At 47.0% G+C, this 20,606-nt stretch overlaps 1 protein-coding gene across 1 annotated transcript; it reads right to left on the reverse strand.

The window, feature by feature from the left end:
* Positions 1-1,358: 1,358 nt before the first annotated feature.
* Positions 1,359-19,608, reverse strand: TM7SF3 (transmembrane 7 superfamily member 3). The gene is made up of 12 exons (XM_039571335.1): positions 19,483-19,608; positions 13,260-13,414; positions 11,302-11,452; positions 10,044-10,164; positions 9,111-9,282; positions 8,616-8,793; positions 7,251-7,337; positions 6,777-6,857; positions 5,920-6,072; positions 4,735-4,832; positions 4,027-4,189; positions 1,359-3,558 (listed from the first exon to the last, which is right to left on the reverse strand). The coding sequence occupies exons 1-12, from the start codon at positions 19,550-19,552 to the stop codon at positions 3,296-3,298; spliced, it is 1,692 nt and encodes a 563-aa protein (XP_039427269.1). The 5' UTR covers positions 19,553-19,608; the 3' UTR covers positions 1,359-3,295.
* Between the last annotated feature and the right edge of the window lie 998 nt (positions 19,609-20,606).

Here is a 20,606-nt window from a genome sequence, read left to right on the forward strand (position 1 = left end):
TGTTGTTTCACCAGGTAAGATGGAAAAGTTGGAACTGGTGCTTCTTCTGATGAGGCAGCCTTTTGAAGACCCAGTTCTGAAGCAGGCAGGGAAGTTTTACACAACCCTCTTCTCCTGCCACTCCCTCTCACCCCCAAAATGAGCTTATTTATTACTCTGGTTTGAAGCTGACTTCCCCTAGCATGCAAGGAAGCACAAAGCCCTTCATGCTCAGCAGGAGTCAGCTGGCTGCCTGGAGCTGGGGGCTAGAGCAGACAGGGTCTGCGAGCAATAAAGTAAATAGCATAAACAAAAAGCATCTGTTGAAGACACAGAAGTGTTATGGGAGCTGTTGTTTCCAGAGAAAACTCAAGACACCAGAGCCTTCTAGTCCAGGATATGGAGGGGACAACATAACCAGATGGATATTGGCAAAATTCAAATAAATCTGGATATATCAATTTATCAATGCATTCCAGCCTCTGAGTCGGGACAAGTAACCTAACACAATACTCACCTTGCGTGCCCAAAGACGCAGTGTTTCTTATGCTGACTCTTCACTGGATAAACCAACCAGGAACCAAAGTTCCACTAAAGCTTGCCCCAAAAAACACTGCCAAGATCACTGCAGACCTACAGCTGCAGATGGGTCAGAAGGCAGAGAGATTAAAAGCTCAGAAGCTCAGTGAAAAGTACACATTTTGAGATGGAGCCTACTGATTTCTCTGGAGGGGCTCCCTCTTTTTTGGAAGCCTTTCCAGATCAAGGACAGCTCTAGGCAAGGACAGAAGGGAATCACAGAATCATAGAAGGGTTTGTACTGGAAGGGACCTTAAAGAGACCTTAAATAGATCTCACCCTGGACCTCAAGGGGTACACAAAAAAAGCCTTGAAAATACCCCTTCAACACTGCAGTGGATCAGTTCATGTATTCTGATCATCACCACTGTTATTCACTGTGGCTTATGGAATTATGGAAGACAGCTCCTGAACCATCTCTTGGCAGAACTAAAGAAAGGAAAGTCAGGATCTCAGAAAAAGAGTTCAAAGCCCGCTTAGCTGTAGAATTCCTATGTGATCTTGCACACCAGTTTTCAGGCAAGAAGGGGATGACAACCATGCCTTTGTTCTCTAGAGCCTCATCTAACAAAGCTCACAAAAGAAAGCCTCTCTGGACCACGTGCTTCCCTCAGTGGCTGCACAGAGCACATGCCACATGTCACAGCCTCTGGGTGTCACTGCAACGCCAGCCAAGCTCCCCCACCTCAGCCCTTGGCAAGAAGAAATTTTTCAAAGCAAACTCTCCCCTACAAGATCAAAGGCAGAAGCTAAACTGTAAAAGCACCACTGAATTCAAAGAGACCCCTTTAGTTCCAATATTCTTTGAAAAGACATCTTTATTATAAAAGATATAGAAAATTAGAGTTAAACTTGTTTCTTGCACAATGTTAATCGCAGCAGTTATAAAAACCCACCAAGGTAAACATGTTTAAGAGCATTTCTATACCACAGAAGTGTTTGCTGCTTGCTGTTACACATGGCAGAGACATGCTCAGGATCAGTGCAGGGAGGACGGGCAGAGAACCGGGGCAGAGCTCCTTGTTTACACCATGTGCCACACAACAGCACAGGGCAACAAGACCCAAACTGCAGGATTTCAGCCTTGCTTTGCTGTTTGAGGCAGATGGTCCAGCTCCAAGCAATGATGGGATTTGTCTGTCTAAACATCAGAAGGGTTCAGTCACCTCGGACACTGTCTTTGAGCTCTCACTCCTCAAAGAAAAGCCATTTAAAAGTCATTCAGTCCTGTCTATACCAGGGTGTTTCAACTTCCAACCAAGTTCCCAGAAAAAGTTCTTTTGCCAGTTTCCTCAGAAAAAGCTGTTTCTTACATATTTCCTACTAAGAATTTAAGGTGGTGGCTGAGAGCTTAACCTTCCACCCCTGGAAAGTTCCCTCATGGAGGCTCCGTGCAGGCACCTGAGCAGCCACTCACATCACGCAGGCAGGACCGTGCACTTGGCTGCCCTCACTGCAGGTTCAGACACAGGGAGAGGAGGAAGAGTCACCATAACCTGTGTCAAGGTACAGGACGTGAGACTTGAGCCATCCTTCAGTGCATGGCAGACCCCCACTGGAGACCAGGAGGGGGCACGGGGGGAAGCACAGGTCAAACAGCCTCAGGTCTGCTTGGGATGAGCCAATAATACATTGCTCCAGTTAGCATTTTGAAAATGGCTCTTGGGGTTTTTTTTAAGGAAGAGCATAAAGCCACCACACGAGATTGGTCCCTTGTCTGTTTTTATACTACATTCTGCTTTGAGCAGATGCAATTCAAATAGGTAAGGACCACATTCAGTCAGCAAGGTTCCTGGTCAGTATCTTGCTAGCTGAATGCTGTTTTCACCCCTTAAAGGCAAAATTAAAAGATGATTAAAAATAAATAATTAGTGTTTCAGCCAACTCCAGGGGAAAAAATTACCACTGGCTACAAACAGCTTATTTACTCTTTCCTTTTATGACAGCACCATCAAAAAAGAGACTACACCAGAGCAGAAACAAGACACAGGCTGTTCAGAAAGCAAACAGGGACACAAACCTCTTGTGTTCTCTTACCAGTCATCTTTGCACAGACCAGATGACCAGCTTGCTACAGAACCACCCAAAAGTGAGGGAAAAGATCTTCTTATCTCAGATCAGTCCCTGTTCCCAAGCCCCACACTGCACACGTACAACAGTTAACTCAGTGCAGTTTCAATTCAAGTCATTTAGTTCAGCTTGCAAGGTTCAGTAACACTTCTTGGAAACCAGTGTGTCTGCAGCCACACATTTTGTACCTCTACTAGAAGGAGATGCTCAGTTCCTGCTGGAAGAACTCCTTGTGTGTCCAGTCCTTGGCCCTCCCCTCACAGCTGGACAGGCTGCTCACTCTTAGGAGCGAGTCAGGCACTGCCTCAGCAGAGGTTTCCACATGCAAGGGAACAATCAGCAGGTTGCTTTCCAAGGCCTGTTTGATATTTCATGTACCCAAACAGCAAAGCAGACCCCACAGGATCAACGCCTGTCCTTGGCCACGAGTACAGGATCCTGCAGCTGGACACAGGCAGGTTGCAGCAGGCAGAGCCTGCCACAGAAGAGTCACAAACAGCATGTAGTGTACTGGACAGGTAACTGCTCTGCCAAGCTGGGCAAACAGCAATCTCTTATTCAGCAGGACAAATCAGCAGTGGTAAATCCTGCACCACTGACTGGTTGCTGGTAATCACCTCACCGTTCCCAGATCCTCCCTCTCCATTCCCACCAGTTATTTGGAAAGTTACAGAAGCAGTGGAGTTCTCTCCCCGGCTGGCTGGTCTTTCTGGAAGAACACTTTGATATGCAGCAGCTTGTTGTGGATCCTCTCTCTCAGGGGAGGGATATGATGGCTGGGGTCTAAGACATTGGTGCTTCTACGCTCCCTTTCCCTCTTCCAGGTGAGATAGGGATGTGGTGGGAAGGGCACCTCACTCCTCTCCCGGCGGAGCTGCACAGTGACCCCGCTGAGGGCCAGCATTGCCCACACTGACAGGATGATGAAGTCTGGAAAAAGAGAAACAGATGCCTGCAGCAATGCAGAACATTCCTTGCTTTCCCCAAGCACAAACACACACACTAGTTTAGTGACAGAAAGGAATGAAGTATCATCCCCACATCCTCACATGCCCAGAGTGCCTCCATGCAGAGGCCACGACACACAGTGAGTTAGGAAGAGTCTCTTCACTGTATCAGGCCTTTGATGGCCCACTCTGCAAACTCCTCAGCAATCTGCCAGCCCAAGTCTGAGCAGCACCACAAGGGCCTTTGTCACAACACCTGCAAGATGGTTCCTGCCTTTAAGTCTACTCAGTATTGCTTTTGAAGGACTGGAATTTCTCATGTGGATGTTAAATCTCACACTGTACTGTGTTCTCCTTACATCCCCCTCCTGCCCTCACTCACTGTTTACAACAGAACCAAAGAGGCAATGATTCCTCCTTAAAAAGAGAATAAAGTCTTAGGAGGACTCACCATTCCTTTGAAAAGGCACGTTGGTGTAAGCTCTGCTGAAGTAATTGTTGAGGACCCTTCTGAGCAGGTCTAAGGTGATGTAAGCAAGGCTTGTGTAGACGTAACAAGCAATGGCCAGGATCACTGTGTAAGAGCCCACTATTCCAGAGGCCAGAATGTTCAGCTAGACAGGAAGAAAAACACAGCTTTAGGAGGCTGATGAACATGCTTTATTCCCCACCTCCTTAAGACAGTAGAATCATAGAATGGCCTGGATTGAAATGGACCTAAAAGCCCATCCAGTTCCAACCTCCTGCCATGGGCAGGGATGCCTTCCACTATCCCAGCTTGCTCCAAGCCCTTCCCAATCCGGCCTTGAACACTGCCTGGGATGGGGCAGCCACAGCTTCTCTGGACAAGTATTTTGTAATTTTTATCAGTTCTTCTGTGATAAATTGGCTGTACACACCTGTTACACAGCCAAGCTGATAAGACAGCAGAAGTCAATTAAATGCAGTGGATGTTGTGTGCAAAACTACAACAAGTCATTCCTTTCCTTATGGACCATTTAGCCCAAATAGGGAACAGGAACTGCCTGCAACTGGCCCTGTGCTGAGCTTCACAAAGCTGTGCAAAGTTTTCTGTACGTATCATCCCATGGTTTTGCATTAAGAAGTCTGACCCCTCCCCCTTCTCCCTCCCTCCTGAGGTGACAGCACAGTTACTTACAATTCTTGGGCAGCCAATAAAAAGCACTGGAATCATCAAGGCTACACAGGTAAAGGTCACCCAGAACACCACATCGTCACGGAAGACCCTGTAGTTTCCTGCCAGGACACGATATTCACCAGTGAGGGAAACATTTCCTTTTTCACAAGTGTTTGGGGGTCAGCTTTTCCCCCCCAAAATTCTGTACGTTCAGAAATACCTGGAGTACATTGTTGAAAAGCCCAGCTTTTGAGCTCAGATCCTGACTGTTTAAGATGTATTGGAACAGTTACTCAAGAACAAAAAAACTGTCCCAGTTGAGCACAGGTCCTGTACTCTGTGCTGGAACAGCAGATCTTGTCCATGGAACAAAGATTTTTGACAATGTTCACATTCCTCACCTGGTAAGAATGAAAAGTACCAGAGTACTGCTGCCCAATATGGGTTTCTAAGCTAAAAATCTGCATCTGACTCCAGAGTATGGTGCAAATGTAGCCATCACAACACCACCAGGCAGCAAATTCTTCTGGCTCTAGGAAAATTAAATCACTCAAACCCTTCTTTGCTCTGTCTTCTAAGGCCTGTGGATTGGATTAACCAGAGGGGACAAGTTGACCTCTAGCTGAGTTACTGTTCCACTCCAAGGAAGAGCAACCAGGGACTGCATGGATTATCACAGAATCATGGCTTCAGTCAAACACAGATGACTGGAGAATGAAAAACTGTCCCACCAAGGGACCTTAAAAAGAGAAGTTATGAGATTGGAAATTACAATAAAGTACAGCTCATGCTCTGATGTCCCAGAGGGACTCCAGCTCAGCAGGCTTACTGGCTTCTAAGCAAGTTGTCTACAGCTTTTATGCCTGAAGCCTTCAAAGTAGACTGTAGATTTTCTACTGGGATTTGTTCTGGACAGACAACAAGAGAGCAAGTGCATGCCTGGAGCAGAACTGGTGTCACAGAGATAGCACACAGTTTAAGTAGGAAGAGTCACCAAGTTCTCTGCAAAATAATGTTTCCTTTTCTTCAAGCAGTTTTAATTACAGAAGGTTTCAGGTCCATCTCTATGCCTCCCAGCACCAGAAAGGGAAAGTTAAACATCCCACTAAGATAAACCAGAGAGTGCCATTCACTCTTGAGCCTTGCAGTGTGCCTGTAGCACAGCAGGAACACAGCACTCACCAAGCAGAGGATTCCCGTGCTTACCTATGGGAGTAAAGAAGAGTGTCGCTGAGAAGAGAAATCCCAACACAAGCCCAATAACAAACATGCAGAGCAGGACAGAGCCAAATCTCCACCAGCTCACAACCAAAAGCAGGCCTCCAATAATTCCAGCCACTGCTGTCAAAATAAGACGCGCTGAAAGAGAGAAGAGAAAATTCCAGCATTCTGGAAACTTCAGTTCCTGCAGTAACATGTTCAGCAGCTTTACTTACATGCTTGTTTGGGTTTTTTCAGAGAGTTTGCATGAAGTAACAAAAGTATCAGAACTTGCTTCATGCACTTCACTTAGATGCCAGCCTACAGCTGGGTGTGCCTTGCTGAAAGACTGGCAGGGGGGGCTGGAATGGAGGCCTTGGTACCATGTACATCAGTACCCTGAGCTCCCAGGGAGTTCAGGTGGCTACAGCTACTGCACATGTATCAAAAAAGGAATTCTATGAGGTGGGACAGACAAAGACCTAATTCTGCCTAACAAGCTGGGTGCAGACTACCTACTTCCATTTTACAGATGAAACCTGCATTTGACCTGAAACAGAGGTCCATGCATTGTCAAAGTAGGAAGAAAGTATGTTGCAAATTTCCAGAGTTTCCAAACACCTCTGATCTTCCTTGGATAGATGCTGAAATTAAATACAGCTATTAATTCTGCATCACTGTGATGCTGGAAGCAACACTTACTCTGTTGCATATTCAGTTATTATGGCAATCAGAGCTCAAGCACCCAGGCATCCCTCTGCTATCCCTCCTGTGGCTGGCCAACAGCACAGCTGAGATTGTCCCTGAGGGATTCATAACAATAGTTTGGGAAGAGCACTGGGTATCCTGACACATCTACTCACCATCATAACTAAGGCCAGTTATCCTTGTAATGAATACGAAGAAGACGAATGCTGCGACAATGAAGCCCGTGAAGAATAAGTCTAGAAAAGAAGGAAAAAGTATTTAGCAGGCTTCATACCAAGCCCACTTCAATGGATCTTCAGATATCTTCATATAACAATGGAGAAGGAACACAGCAGCTCACAAAAAGAGAGCCAGACAACACTTCATTGTCCTCAAGCACCAAAGATAGTAAAAAATTACAAATTTATAGCTATATTGCCCAGAATGCACCCTAGTTCTAGGTTTCTATTCTTTGCATCCCAGAAACTTCCTGCTCTGAGCTTAAAGGCTCAGAGCCTATAAAAGCAAAGCAGTGGACGTAACTGGCACAGCATCACTATCAAGTGCATCTTGGTAGTAATACCACCATTCTAAGTTACACAGAGTAACATTTATGAAGTTCCAATGAGACAAGATGAAATATTCAGTACCTGTTTTCCAGAATCTGTGTCCAAAAAAGCAGGTGAAAAGACCAAGAACAGCAAAAGCAGTGAAGAATACTTTGGTAGAGAGTTTACCTACAAGAAGAAAGGTAAGTTTAGTGGAGTATTCCACCTCACAGTCCCAACAAGGACATTAAGGTAAGGTCAGGTTGCTGTCACAAATTTTACTGACAACTTGAGAGCTGCCACTCTGTCAGATCTGCAGTGCCTGAACTAACAGTTGTCCTGGTAGGATCTTCAACAGAATATTGAAATAGTCCCAGACTGATTAAGAAATCAAGAGTTTCCTCCTTATTCAAGAGAAGTTTCTGTAAGTAGATGTAACTTGTTCATAATACAGATACAACTTTGCCTGAAAATCCTCTGCTCAGCTTTAAAAAAAGGGACATCCAGTCATCTATAAAAATCAGTGCTATGGGATTAGTGACCCAGGCAGCAACTACAGGCTTAATCACTACAGCCTTCACCATTTGTCTCCCTCTCATACATTTGCCAAGCAACAAAAATGATCATCAGCATCCCATTATGGCTCACCTCAGTCTTCTAGGCAAATTTCTTACCTATATTTAAGCTATTTGCAGACGTAAACCACATTTTCCATATGCTCTGAATTAGAGAGGTTTAGCCTAGGTAATTTGTCTCACGTTGTCATAGGACAATACTGAGTTTGACAACAGTCACTTGTGTTACAGTATATAAGAAAATAATGAGGACAAACCTTACTTTATGAACCAGATTCTACCAATTACTCGTGTCACTTCTGCATTCTGAATTGGAGTGGCAGCTTTGCTCTGTTTCTGCTCAAATTCCATCATTATATAGCTTTGTACAAAGCAGCATGACTTGGCAGTCACTCCACTACTGCTGACATTATCTTCACTCTTATTTTAGGTGACTGCCTCCTTTCAAAACACCTGCAGGTTACTGATTCCTGTTAGCACCCGCACAGTTAGAAAAATCCAGCTGGAGCCCAATCTAGTCTGTGTTTTATTATTATTTAACTCAGCTTCACATTCAGCATCCGCAGTCATACAGATGATTTGAAATGATGTATCCAGTTGAAATGGACACAGCTGGAGTGGCACTACAGAGTTCAGTTACATTTGCAACCCACATATTAAACCCCCATTAAGTTAAACCTTTAATTGCTAATGGTTCTCCTTAGTCTTACTTCATCATTCTAGACTTTCTGCTCAACCAAGAAGCAGACTTCACCATGAAGTAGCAAAATACACACAGTGTAAAACAAAGATCTCCTGCACACATTAGAAAAACAATCTTAAAGCACAGTTAGCATGTTGGAGTACAACAAGCTGCAGAGGAATTGGCAAGGACATACAATTCCCAACTTACTGAGGGAAGAGCAGTTGTCCACCAGGTCAGCAAAGCTGCAGGCATATGTATGCACAGGTATGTATGCAGCAGAACTGTTCCAAAGAGGATCCCACACTATGACATTGTAGATCACACCTTGTCCAGGAAGTGAGGAGAAGTAGACATTGGTCTTGTCATCAGCTGTCAGCGTAAGCATCTGGAAAATTAAGTACCTGTGTTGCATTAAAGGCTCACAGGATGGAAGCCTCCCCTCTAGCACTACTGTGTTTTCTGACAGGGCAAAAGATTTTCCCACTCCTATGTTTTGCTCCTCCCCGTTTCCAGATACAGTTCAGGTTCCCTACCAGCCTACTGACCCAGGTCTGGCCTCTGAGGCAGGCAAGGCTGCCATTCCACTCGCCAGCAGGGCCAGGGAGCCTGCTTACATCTCCCCTCCAGGAAGACAAGCACAGGGGAGGAGAAAACAAGAGAGCACCACTGCCACACAGCTGGTACCCAGCGCTTCAGGCTCACCTTAATGCCATTGGCTTTGATACTCTGCACCCCAGACATTTTCCGTATGTGGCTCATGAGCACCATCTCAGACAGGTCACTCTCCGGCAGGAAGTACTGGTACACGTCGTAGCGCAGCCGCCACCGCGAGTTCTGACCAGTCCCTGAATCACAGGAGGGGGGGTTTGCTCCTCTGCAATGAAAAACAAATCAGCCACGTGCCCAGCACAAGCCCCCAGAACTTAACGTTGGTTTTAAGCAGTAACCTGTCCACAGGATTTGCCTCTACTCTTTAGAGGTGCACACCAGCAGCTAACTCAAAGCTGGACTGTATTTGTGAGCACAGAGCACAGCAGCATCACACAGAACCACCCTGGGACAGGTGGGGCCTGTGCTGGTACGTGCCTTTACACTTACAGGGGCTTCCTATGAATTACCATAACAAGAATTCCAAGAGGCCACAACAGCCAAAGACCACAACATTACTGTTTGTTTTTCCATGCAGTTCTAAACACAGTCTTCCCAATTCCCTGCCTATCACTTGTGACACCAGGCACCACTCAGGAAATAATGCCTTTTAACTTGAAGTCTCAAATTAAACAAAGCTCTGGGTTATTATCATGCTTCAGTACTAGTAAAGAAATAAAACTGGCTGCAACACACAATTGCTCCTCAAACAAATCAAGTTGTTACAAGGAATGGAAAGATCCAGTATTTGCTGACTGCTTGCATTTCTGAAGTGGCATAACCTCCCCCACAAGACGTAATGAGAACTTTTATCTCTCTCTTGCAGTACCTCTTCCCCTCCTCTTTCTCCCCATTTACATTTGTTGCAGCAAACAAGATTCCTGCCAGCAGCTGGATGGTTCAGCTGTTACAGCAGGGTTTGTTTTAGCCTTTTGGCCAAACACAGGACAAAAGGTCTTTCTCAGTGCACTGAAGTTTTCCACACACCTGGTATATCCCAAGTTTGCAGGGGCAAACTTGATGTGTATATCAACCAACGTGTAGTCCAGGTAGATATTTGGATCCACTTCCAAGTCAAATTCTAGATTGCAGCCCCCAGGAATAGGATCTAGAACACAGAGAAGATAACTGCAGTTATACACTTGCAGGCACTGTCTGCTTGCTGACCACAAGGAATCATCAGGTTCTGGCCCTGCAGGCAGCAAAAGGGTTTCACTGCAGCCTGTGACAGGTCCCCACACATGGGTGACTCCAGTGACTGGAGTGCTGGAACAGAAGAATACAAGCTCCTGTAAGGTCCTGCACATGAGTCAGGGCAATCCCAAGCACAAACACAGGCTGGGTGGAGAATGGATTGGGAGCAGCCCTGAGGAGAAGCACTCGGGGGTGTTGGCTGACAAGAAGCTTGACATGACCCAGCAACGAGTGCTCACAGCCCAGCCAGCCACCAGCATTCTGCACGCAAAGAGGAGTGGGCAGCGGGGCCAGGGAGGGAGTTCTGCCCCTCTCTGCTGCTCTGGCAAGACCCCAGCCCAACACAAGAAGGATGTGGACCTGCTGGAGTTAGTCAAAAGGAGGACCATGAAGACAACCAGATGGATGGAGCACCTCTCCTATGAGCAAAGGCTCAGAGTAGGGGCTGCTCAGCCTGAAGAAGGCTCTGGGGAGACCTTTCCAGCAGCCTCCCCATTCCTCCAGGGAGCCTACAAGAAAGCTGGAGAGGGAACTTTTATGAGGGCCTAGGATTACAGGACAAGGGTGAATGGCTTTAAGCTGAAGGAGGGTAGATTTAGATTGGATATGAGGAATAAATTCTTCCCTGTGAGGGTGCTGAGGCCCTGGCACAGGTTGCCCAGAGAAGCTGTGGCTGCCCCATCCCTGGCAGTGTCCAAGGCCAGGCTGGATGGGGTTCGGACCAACCTGGGAGAGTGGAAGGTGGTCCTTGCCCATGGCAGGGGGGATGGAACTGGATGATCTTTATGGTCCCCTTCCAATCCAAACAGATTTCTGATTCCATGATCACATGCACAGCAGTTTTCTATTCTAAGGCTTGAGTTGTGGCAAGACCACAGAGTACATCCTATACACAACTCACAATTCAGCAGTGACAATAAAAACTTTTTCAGCCCATTTCAGAAGAATTTCTGGTATCTCCATCAGATTTCCACCATGTAAGACTGAAAGGTCAACACTTCATTCCACAGATGACTTGACTAAGCAGAGCTGGCATGCCCTGAGCACGTACCTTTCTCCATGTAGGGAATGGAGATGGCAGTGCTGAGCACCTGGCCAGCATCCAGGGCGCGCAGGTACCACGTGCACACGGTCTGCTCTGGCCGAAGGATGGACACCAGCCCTTTGTCCACCCCAGTTCCTGAGCTGTTCACCAATGGAGTCTGCATAAAAACAAATTATAGAAAAAAACAGTTCTTATTGAGAAGATTTCTACTGTATTTTGATTATATTTTGATAATATCACAGGAGCCCAGTCCTGCCACACACATCAGTGCCAGTTACAACAGATCAGGCTCTGCCCAAGATGTATTTGTGCTTGGAATTGTCCAGCTCCATGTGCAGGGCCTTGCACTTGGCCTTGCTGACATCTTCATAGGCCCACCTCTCATCCCTGTCAAGGTCCCTCTGGATGGCATCCCTAGCTGGTGAAAAAAGGGAGCTCTGACACCACACACTGCCTGGCTCAGGCTCAAAACCCCAAGTGACAAGTGTGGGACTACTAAAGAGCTGATAATCACAAGCAATTTGCAGAGAAATCTAGCTAGTAGATCTGGCAATGGATTGACTAGTAAAAATGTAAAAGGGCTGGAATATCCCTCACAAAATGTTGTGAGATAGCAGCAAGGAAGTGTTCTGGGAGCCAGTGTACAGAAGCACCTTCCCATCTCCACCAGAACAGAGATGACTGTATGACAGCTGCCTTAACACTAGCAATGCCAGATCTTTTTGGGGCCAGGCCAGCTACTGACCCAATCCCCAGCACCACCATCCCTTCCACAACCAGGGCTCTTGAGGAAAGATCAGGAAGCAATGACAGTATCACAGTCTCACAGCTGGAACAACCAGCTGACCTGCAGTCACATTTTCAGCATGGAAAGTGCCTTTGGCCAAGGCAGCCACAGTTACCCAAGGCAACACTGCAAGGAAGCACACTGGACCTGTCAAACTTCAAGGTCTGGCTCAACTTCTTATTTCTAGAGGCAGGCCAGCCCTAAAAGCAGTACAGCTGCATTTATGCATCACAGCCCTTGGCCTGGTAAGGCCTGTGAATGCAAAGAGGATCTGAAGTGGCAGCAGAAGATACTAGCAATGGTAAGCAAAGATTGAACAGGTGTAACAGTAAAGCCTCAGCCCTGTAATCCTGGCTGTTTCACCAGTACAAGGATGGCTGAGCTGGGTGACTTGTGTTACAGGTCAGTCATCTTCTAAGCTTCCCAGGATACTTCCTGGCACTCAGCATATTCTGATTTCAAAGATGCTGATGGAGAGAGGGGAACTGGATGACAGCTGTCAGACACCATCTACCACCTTCAGCTTAGTAAGTGTTCTGTTCAAATACCAGTGAGAACCTCCCAGCACCACCACCACAACAACAAAAATCAGTATTTTAGATTAGCCTCAGTTTGTCCCATCATTACTGGGACACAGGGTATAGCAGCAGGAATGCTTTTATTGCTGTCTAGAAGCAGCAGCTTTCACTGGAGTACTGTGGAGGAATTTCTCCATGTGTTACCAAAGGAGAATTAGATTCAGGACAAGGAGCTGGGATAACAACGCATCGTATCTGCAGTGGTTAGATCCAAGCCATGGAAAAAGCAGACAAATAAACATCCCAAGGTGATTCTGCATAGGGCATCTGGCACACACACAGATCTGGTTTTAATAAGACAAGCTGATGGACAGCAGTCAGTACAGCCACATGACAAAAGCACCACTTCCACCAAATAAAGTGCCTTGAAATATTTTCAAGCCAGCTCTGAAATTCCTTTAGCGTTCAGTTTTTCAAAAAAGCAGCTACAACATCTGAGTACAAGAAAGGATTTCTGAAGCTACAGTAATACTGTCTAAAAGCCAAGCAGATAAAAGACACTCATTATTTATACAGCTTCAGTTCATTAGTCCTGCATGTACCAGAGCCAAGTCTTTTGTTGAAAGAGAGGCAGCACTTAACAGAAGTGACACTCTTACCTTATCAAAGGATATCACCACATCACTCTGCTGGGCATGCACTTGAAAAATAACCACAGTCACGTTGCTGGCGATGTTCCTGATTACAGCCTCCACTGGATTGGTCTGGTTAAGTAGCACATTTCTGAATTTTCCCAAGGAGAGCTCAAGAAGACCTGCATTACAAAAAAAGGAAGATACAGAGTTGTTTTTTTTTTTTTTTCGTCCAGAGGGAAGCAATTACCAGGGAGGCCTGGAAGTTTCCAGTAGCCCAGTATTAGTCAGCTGGGAGCAGAGCAGGATGTTGCTTTGTGCTGCTCTCATCCTGTGAGCTGTACCAAGGTTTCAGAGACTGCTGCACACAGAGCTGTACCTGCAGATACCAGCACAGCCAGAGTACCTGCCCTGCAGCCTTGCACTCACCTGAGCACAGGGACAGGGCTTCCCACCAGGAGTCAGGATTTGATACAGCTGAGCTCACCAGCTCAGCCAACCAGCCAGCTACACTCCAAAAAGACAGTAAGACAAGATACTGAGAACTGCCTGACCTTTGGCAGACACAGGTCACTATGTTTGTATCAGCCAGCCAATTTGCACAATATCCATCAGACTTTCCAGGTGAATTCCTACAGACCATGGGAATTGGAGTCAACTTCTAGAAGACAGTCAAATCTGTAGTTTACATACATACATTTACCCTCTTTCAGCTATTTCACATGGTTCTTTGCTGCCAAACTGTTTTTAGTCATTAGGACTGCTGCATCCCCATTTCTAGACCTAAAAGTCTGACTAATTTTTCCTAGACACAACCTAGACCATTTCTTCTTACAATGAGTATAACCCCATGACCCACTGTCATTCTAATTTAAAGAGAACCACATGACCTAGGATGTAAGATCTTTGAGAATCAGCTTTGGCTTGTCATTCAAGTCCTGCAAGCAAGCCTGGCTTCTCCCTGTGCTAGGTTCTGGAGGGACAGGGGATGCCAAGGGAGGAAAGCGAAGCAGCCACAGAGAAACTACAAGATGCTCTTTGGTTGGTGGTTGCAGCCAGACTGCAAAATGCCTTCCAGGTTTTTCCCTGAATTCCTCTGCCTGCATGCAGCACCCAAACAGACCTAACACTTACCAAGCCTAAACACACACACACACATACACACATACTTCCTCAGTGAAGTTGCCTCTGGTGGAAAGGGTTGATACTGCCAAGTACCCTAACACAGTCACCAGCAGCACCATCCCACAGACACTTGCTGATGACACAGGGGGGCTCCCATTCACAAGGGAGGGACAGTTTTCTTATCTGAAACTATACCCAGTACTCTCTAACTGCTTTCCTGTTACTTTTCTCTCTCTCCTGCCAAGAACTGCCATCATTGGCCAGTTTCTTTGCCTCTTGCTATGTAAACAGAGGGGAGCTCCCATCCTCATGCCTCCTCCACTCGCTACACAGTGAAGGAAGGAACTTCAACCCTTACATGCTCACTTCCAAAATTCAATTAATGCCAGTACTGCATCACCAATAAAACTTCAGCTAAAATATGGGGGAATCATAAACCACTTGTGAGGAAAGAAAGACTCTCCATTCTTCTGTTCCATCATCTGCAGTTTGTGTTAAGGTAGAAGTTTCTACACCAAATTTCCACATAGTACTTAACGTAAAATTAAAGCTGCAAAAAAAACTTTGTGTATCCTTCAGTTTCTGATTCTTCAGAGTCCCTTGAGCAGCATTCAGATATCCTCAGATCTTTCCTCATTAGCTCAAGTTCAATGCAAGTAGCAGGATGAATGCTAAAGAAAAGCATTCAGAAGGCAGAGACTATACATCCATACACTCAGAAGTTTGCAGTGAAAGCTTACAATGCCGGAAAAATATTTTTCTTTGATGTTTAAAACCTTCAGCAGAGCTTCCTGAACCGCAAGACATTCACACTCAGATGTTTTTTCAAGAAAAAAGCTGAAACCATACACATTCTCTGTGTGATCTACATCAAGGGGAAAAAACTGCGTTGCTTCACCTTGTTTCTCACCTCCACTCCGTACCCATACCCAGGAGCCTCTGCATAAATAAGGACAGATTCGTCAGCAAGACACACAGCCACTACTTCAGCATGATCATGAGACTCTAAATGTCAGAGGCAATCTCTCAAGTTTAATTAGCGTGGTGAATTAAGGTATGGTGTTCTATATTGCTTTACTGTTTGCATAACTGCTCCGAGAACAGCACATGTGACACACATTATCCCAAAGTCTGGGCACAAGAGCAGAGACTCAGGGTGAAGAACAAGAACATCTACACCCACCACACAAGTATTGTTCAGCTTGCTGTTCACAGGCTCCTCAAACCACACTTCCAGTCAGGCCTGAAAGATGACGAGCACTGCAGAGCAACAGAGCCCTCTAAGAAGTTTTTGGAAGAGCTCCACAGCTACAGAGCACAGCACCCTTCCAGCCTTCTCCATCTCTGTCACGTGAACAAGTCACTCCTGGGGCACTGAGACAGAAAGGGAAGATGGTGAGCAAGACTAATTGATTAAATTAACCAGCTCACAATTCACCAGGCCTATTGCTATCACCAGTTCTCTGGTTCTAATACCAGACAGGTATTAGACTCCCTGAGCCACAGAGAGCTCAGTCTTGTCAAATATCCTTTGAAGGACGGACACAGAGACCTCCATGACCACACAGTGCTGGCCACAGCATGCAACCTTCTCCTTTGGGCAAGCTTGATCTGCCTGGAGGTGGCCCACTAGACAGGTCTGCAGGACGAGCAGCACAGTTAACACCACCTCACAAGCAAGAGAGTTGATCCAGCAAGTCGGCAACAGAGACAGGAGCAAAATCCAGGCATCCCAACTTGTTTTATTGCTTCCAACAGTGAAGGTCTGGGAACACTCCAAGGTGCCAGGCAACCCCTCTTCCTTGCCCTGTAGGAAGAACTGTAACAGTCACTGCACATCAGAGTAATTTTGGGTTAGATACATGAGAGGAACCCCTACTATTACAGAGCTTATCAACTGAACAGATGCTCAGAGGAAGTCAGCATTGCTGAAACCAAGCAGCAGCAGAGCAAAGATGGAGCACTGAGCATGTATTACTCCATACACAGTACCAGCAGCAGAACTGGAGCACCGATAGTCCCACATACAGAACTGATGAACAGAGGCACTGCACTATCTCTTCTCTCACGTGAAGGGCAAAACAAGTAAAGACAGCAAAGAAACAGAACTTCCTGGAACTCTTCTGAGATCAAAAGTCCTTATTCCTAACTCTAAGCAACAAGACAGTCAATTCCAGAGCCTCTGCATTTGTTATCCCTTCCCTGTGACACACAGTTTCCCCAACAGGCAACACCCAGCTTGAACCGTTTCCATTGTTCTGATTCAGTGCCAATCTCTTGGCTCCTCTGATGCTTTGAGTAAACCACATTTCCAGCTGCAATAGCCAAGTGTCACTCCCCATCACCACAGAGCAGTTAACCACACGGGGTTCTTGGTTACACCTAGCAGTCCAATTTCCAGTAAGAAGCACAACTGAAGAAATGCCACTGCTGCCCATACAGAACAGTCTTCACCTACAGAGCCATGCTCAAACATTATGCTTCCCTCAGAGAAGTTATGTGCAGTCAGAGAAAACACATTTCTACAGGGTGCCGAGCACTTTGCAGTGGATATGCAGAACAACCCAATGTAAGCAAGCTCCAGGAGCTAAGGAGAACTTCCCAGTGCAGGGTGTACAACAACAAGTAGTCACATGAAGACATTTAATGAAGATGAAGTGCAAGCTCAGACTGACAACCAGTTTGAGTAAGAAAAACATTAGCATACAGTTACTTAACAGAATAAAGCCTGGAGCCATATCCTATCAGACCTGTAAGGCCATGCAGACACCGATGATGGGAGAGCCCTACTACAAGGTCTCTGTCTTCCTACAGTACTGGACCCCCCCAAAAAGGCAGCACCCACCCCACTCCCAAAAGAAGCAGGAACATTTCTGAAAGCTTCTGAACTTTGACTGTGTGTGTACTGAGACTCATGCTTAGAACAGCTTCATGCTCAAAGCAGATGACACCAGAGAATGTGGCTTGTCACCATCTGCACCATTCCCATCCAGAGGACTATTTTGCTCAACACGCTAGAGGTCCTTACAGCCTGAAAAGTGAGAGAAGAGTTTTGTGTGAACCTCTGATCATAAAATATCGTCTCTGCATGGACTAAGCCGCTGGCACAAACAAGTTTCACCCAGATAAGCTCCCTTTAAAAAAGCACTGCTCAGTCCTGACTACACTCTAAATTCACTCTAGTTTTTCCAACACTAAACAACCCGGTCTGGATGTAGCAAACACAGCCAGCTGAACTCCTCCTCAGGAGGACAGAGCTCCTTGGAACGCAACAAAACACAACGTATAAAACACCTCTGCACAAAGACCAAGTTTGAAGAGCTGCAGACCATCAGAAACCCAGAGAGGTAACACAGGCCATCATGCAAAGATTTTACTAATCAACACTTTTAAAATGAAGCAGGATCTTCAAGGACAGGAGTCAGCAGAGCCCATCCCTGCAAAGTGGGTGTCCACAACTGAATAACCACAAGACAATTTCAAATCAGTGAACCATTAAGCAAGTGGCCTTGTTTAAAGGGCCTAATGATCAGCTAGTGTCTGGTACACAAATTACACAGCTTATTAGCTTTTCACAAGGGAAATACTTTCTCCCTCCACCCTCAATCCTGCAAGGAAAAACAGCAACAGGTTCCTTCAAGGCAAAGCAGTTTGCTTAGTCTCACAGTTGCCTTGCCTTTTTACATACTGTAAAAAAATTACTCAACACATGACCCATTTCCATCAAGTCCAGGAGACAAACTGCTTGTTAGCATCCTTTAATATAAACACTAAGGTCTAAAAACCCTGAGCCTTCATTCTCAAACCTGCTTGTCACCATCAGGTGCCCAGCCAAAGCTTTCAGGTCTTGCAAGAAACAGGGAATACTTGGCTCTCCATTAGGCATCTCCCTTGGGCATGAGACCTGGGCAGAGAGAAGCCCTCCACACCTGGGACTGGTCCCAAATGCTGTCCTGCATCCCTGCAAAGTATCCCAAGAGTCTCCTTTGGGACAATTAAGCTTCATTCATTCAAGGCCAGGTTGGGTGGGGCATTGAGCAACCCGGTCTAGTGGAAGGTGTCCCTGCCCATGGCAGGGGGGTTGAAACGAGATGAAGTCCCAAACAATTCTATGATTAGAAACAAGTTTAAAAGTAAAGCAAAACTAAGAGGAGGAGGCTTATATCAGCCCTAACAAGAAGGGCTGCTTGCTTATCTCTGAACTATCTCTGAGAGGAAACTGTTTATTTTTTCCTTTATTTGAACAGATAAGAGTTTAACCAGAAAAAAAAGCAACTGTAAATCTTCCCAAACTACACTTATTACAACACACTTAACTCTGGACTCATAATTTAGTCACATGCAGGAACACAGGGACATTACAAAATAAGCCTATGCCAAATAAAGTCAGATTATATCAATACAAACAACAAGTAACTTTAGGAATCAATATGCCAATTGTAGGTTTTGCTCCTTTCCCTAGTTTTATAGCGACAGCGCTTTTCAACCCACCATCCACTGGGAGTGGTGGGAACCCATGACCACCTGTACATGGTTGGGGGAAAAAAACCCAACCAACCAAAGACAAACCTACTTTTAACCGTGTTCCCTTTGCCATGTAAGCTCATGTTCATAGGTAGCGAATGCCACCTTGTTTCTGCACAGCGAAGACAGCCCTACACCAGCATCCTCAGCTGTGCCGCATCTCCGCAACGGCGGGGTTCAAAGGATTCCGAATTATCCATGGAAGAGTTAAAATTACGGCGTCCACAGCAATTAAGGTGTAAAAAAAAAAAAAAAAAAAAAAAAAAAAAAAAAAAAAGCGGAGGGGCAGCGAAAGGGGGGAAAAAAGAGGGTGGTTCTCCTTGTCCGCATGAAAGATTAAGATAACCACGAATACACACAGCGCTTCTGCAGCGCCGCAGGAGCTTTGATCCGCACTCCTGCACATCCCTCCAGACAGCGGCAGGTCGCCCCGCCAGCACCGGGAACACCCCAAAAGGCTCTGCAGTCGCAGCAAGCCCCGTGCCGCTGGAATTAACCCGGGCACAGCCTCGCAGTTCCCGGTACGAGTCGGGCTCCTCCGGCCGCTTAATGGCGGCCACAGCCCCACGCGCCTCCCCGCTCCGGCTCACGCCGCCCTCACCTGAGGCTCCGCCATGGCGCAGGACCCCCAGGAGCAGCAGGAACAGCGCGGGGGAAGGCGACACCCGCATAGCGCCGCGCAGGGAACGGGAAAGGGGGGCCGAGACCGGGAAAGGGCCGGGCAGCTGGGGCGGGGCGCAGGCGGGGCCCGCCCAGCAGGGGTCGCTCCGCCCCCTCAGGCACCTGCGGGAGGGCCCTGCCGGGGGGGGCGGAGGGGAAGCGCTCGGCCGCTGCCAACTCCTAAAAATGCACGGTGGGGCTTGGACCAGCAGCCTGGGACTTGGGATTTAACTTAGGAGCGTGAAGGGGCCCCACCTCCCAGCTTACATGCGCAGGCAAACAAAATCGGGGAAAACACTTTGGGCGGATTAGTTTGTATCGTTGCTGCACCCACAGCATCAGTGACAAGGCTGCAGTGGTGATTTGCAAGGGCATGTGGTGGCAGGATAAGAGAAATGGCTTCAAACTGACAGAGATTAGGTTTTGATCGGATATTAGGAAGAAATTCTTCCCTGTGAGGGTGGGGAGGCCCTGGCACAGGGAAGCTGTGGCTGTCCCATCCCTGGTAGTGTCCAAGGTCAGGCTGGACAGGACTTGGAGCAACCTGGGGTAATGGAAAGTGCCCCTGCCCGTGGCAGGGGGTCGGAAAGAGATGGTCTCTAAGGTCCACCTGGGGGAAGGCTGGCATTGTACCCAGCTGTCAGAGATGAGAAACACGAGCACATACTGACTGGCACGAATGGCATTTATTCTCCAATCCCCGACCACGGAGGCCGGATGCTGGCTCTAAATTGGCTTGTTGGGGACACTACACTCTGGCTTTTCCCTGCTGGACGTGATGCCTGCTCAGATCGGGGCTGGAATGAAGCACCTGAGCGCTGCTCCTGCCTTCAGCTCGGATCAGAGCGACTGCTGCACAGCAAAAGCTGCCCACGCCGTGGCAGTAACAGAATCACTTAGGTTGGAAAAGACCTCTGAGATCATCAAGTTCAACCTATGACTGACCACCACCGTGTCAGCCAGACCATGGCACTGGGTGCCAAGTCCAGGCTCTCCTCAAGCACCTGCAGGGACGGTGACTCCAGCGCCTCCCTGCGCAGCCCGCTCCGATGTCCGATCCCCCTC

This window comes from Corvus cornix, chromosome 1A, assembly GCF_000738735.6.
Source record: "Corvus cornix cornix isolate S_Up_H32 chromosome 1A, ASM73873v5, whole genome shotgun sequence".
NCBI lineage: Eukaryota > Metazoa > Chordata > Aves > Passeriformes > Corvidae > Corvus > Corvus cornix.